This window comes from Diaphorina citri, unplaced genomic scaffold (assembly GCF_000475195.1).
Source record: "Diaphorina citri unplaced genomic scaffold, Diaci psyllid genome assembly version 1.1 scaffold16110, whole genome shotgun sequence".
In the NCBI taxonomy this organism is placed as follows: Eukaryota; Metazoa; Arthropoda; class Insecta; order Hemiptera; family Psyllidae; genus Diaphorina; species Diaphorina citri.
In genome coordinates, this window is record NW_007393472.1 from 1 (window position 1) to 1,117 (window position 1,117).

General features: G+C 41.1%; 1 protein-coding gene across 1 annotated transcript; it reads left to right on the forward strand.

The window, feature by feature from the left end:
* Positions 1–19: 19 nt before the first annotated feature.
* LOC103523152 (voltage-dependent calcium channel subunit alpha-2/delta-4-like) lies at positions 20–989 on the forward strand. Its single transcript, XM_026832874.1, has 2 exons — positions 20–224; positions 837–989. Exons 1-2 carry the CDS (start codon positions 56–58, stop codon positions 917–919), a joined length of 252 nt encoding a protein of 83 aa, XP_026688675.1. The 5' UTR covers positions 20–55; the 3' UTR covers positions 920–989.
* The last annotated feature ends 128 nt before the right edge of the window (positions 990–1,117 follow it).

Sequence of the window (1,117 nt, forward strand, 5' to 3'; positions counted from 1 at the left end):
CCCGTTTCAGGCTCGGAATGACAAGAAGACAGGGGCGGACTGTAACCAGGCCATCATGGTGGTGACAGACGGAGCATCCGAGAACTACAAGGAGGTGTTCGAAGAGTTTAACTGGAGGGGACAGAATGATTCTACACTCTGGCCTGTGAGAGTGTTCTCCTATCTGGTAGGCAAGGAGGTAGCTGACTATAGAGACGTCAAGTGGATGGCATGCGCCAATAAAGGTAAAAATGCATAAAAAAATCTCTAGGATAGACTCTAACGAAAATATAACATATAAAATGGCAGCATATGCCATAAGAACCCAGCAAAGAAAAAAAAAGCACTAAAGTCAATTCCTGAAAACTTGAGTTTTTGGATATACTGCTTTTTTTAAGTAAGTACTTAGGACAGATTTGAATGCAACTCCTAAACTTCAAGTCCAAATATCTCGAAACGAGGCATGTGTGGCTTAGTCCGTTCTTCCTCTTGACCCCTCAAATTGTGAAAATAAGATCCCTCTTCTTGATTAGTCCACAGATTCAGCAGATTTAGAAAAAGCATCGCATCTATTTTCTGTTTTCCCCCCCAGAGGATCGCCCATACCGCTGAGACAGTTACAGAACATATAGATGAAAATGACGATGTATCTTCCGTATACTACTGGAATGTGAACAATATAACCAACCTCATTGTAACTAAGGAGAATAGCAACTTCTATAACTTGGCAGTCAATACGTAACCCTGAAACCTGGGTTTGATTTCTAAAAATATGATTTTCTTCTTAGAGAAGCTTGGGAGCAAACAACCAGTTCTCAAGAAAGAGTTATTTGTTATCATGATTTGTTCAATCACAGGTTACTATGTTCATCTCAGTACTGTAGCAGAAGTGAAGGATCAAATCCCAAGCTACGTTCCGGTAATGGCATATTTCCAATAATATGATTTTCTGCTTAGCGAAGTTTGGGGGTAAACAACTAGTACCTACCTGATTTGTTATCATTTTTGTTCAATCACAGGTTACTATGTTCATCTCAGTACTCTGGCAGAAGTGAGGGATCAAATCCTAAGCTACGTCCCGGTAATGGCACGCCCCCTTGTACTGCAGAGGAATGATCACCCCATAGTGTGGACCCCT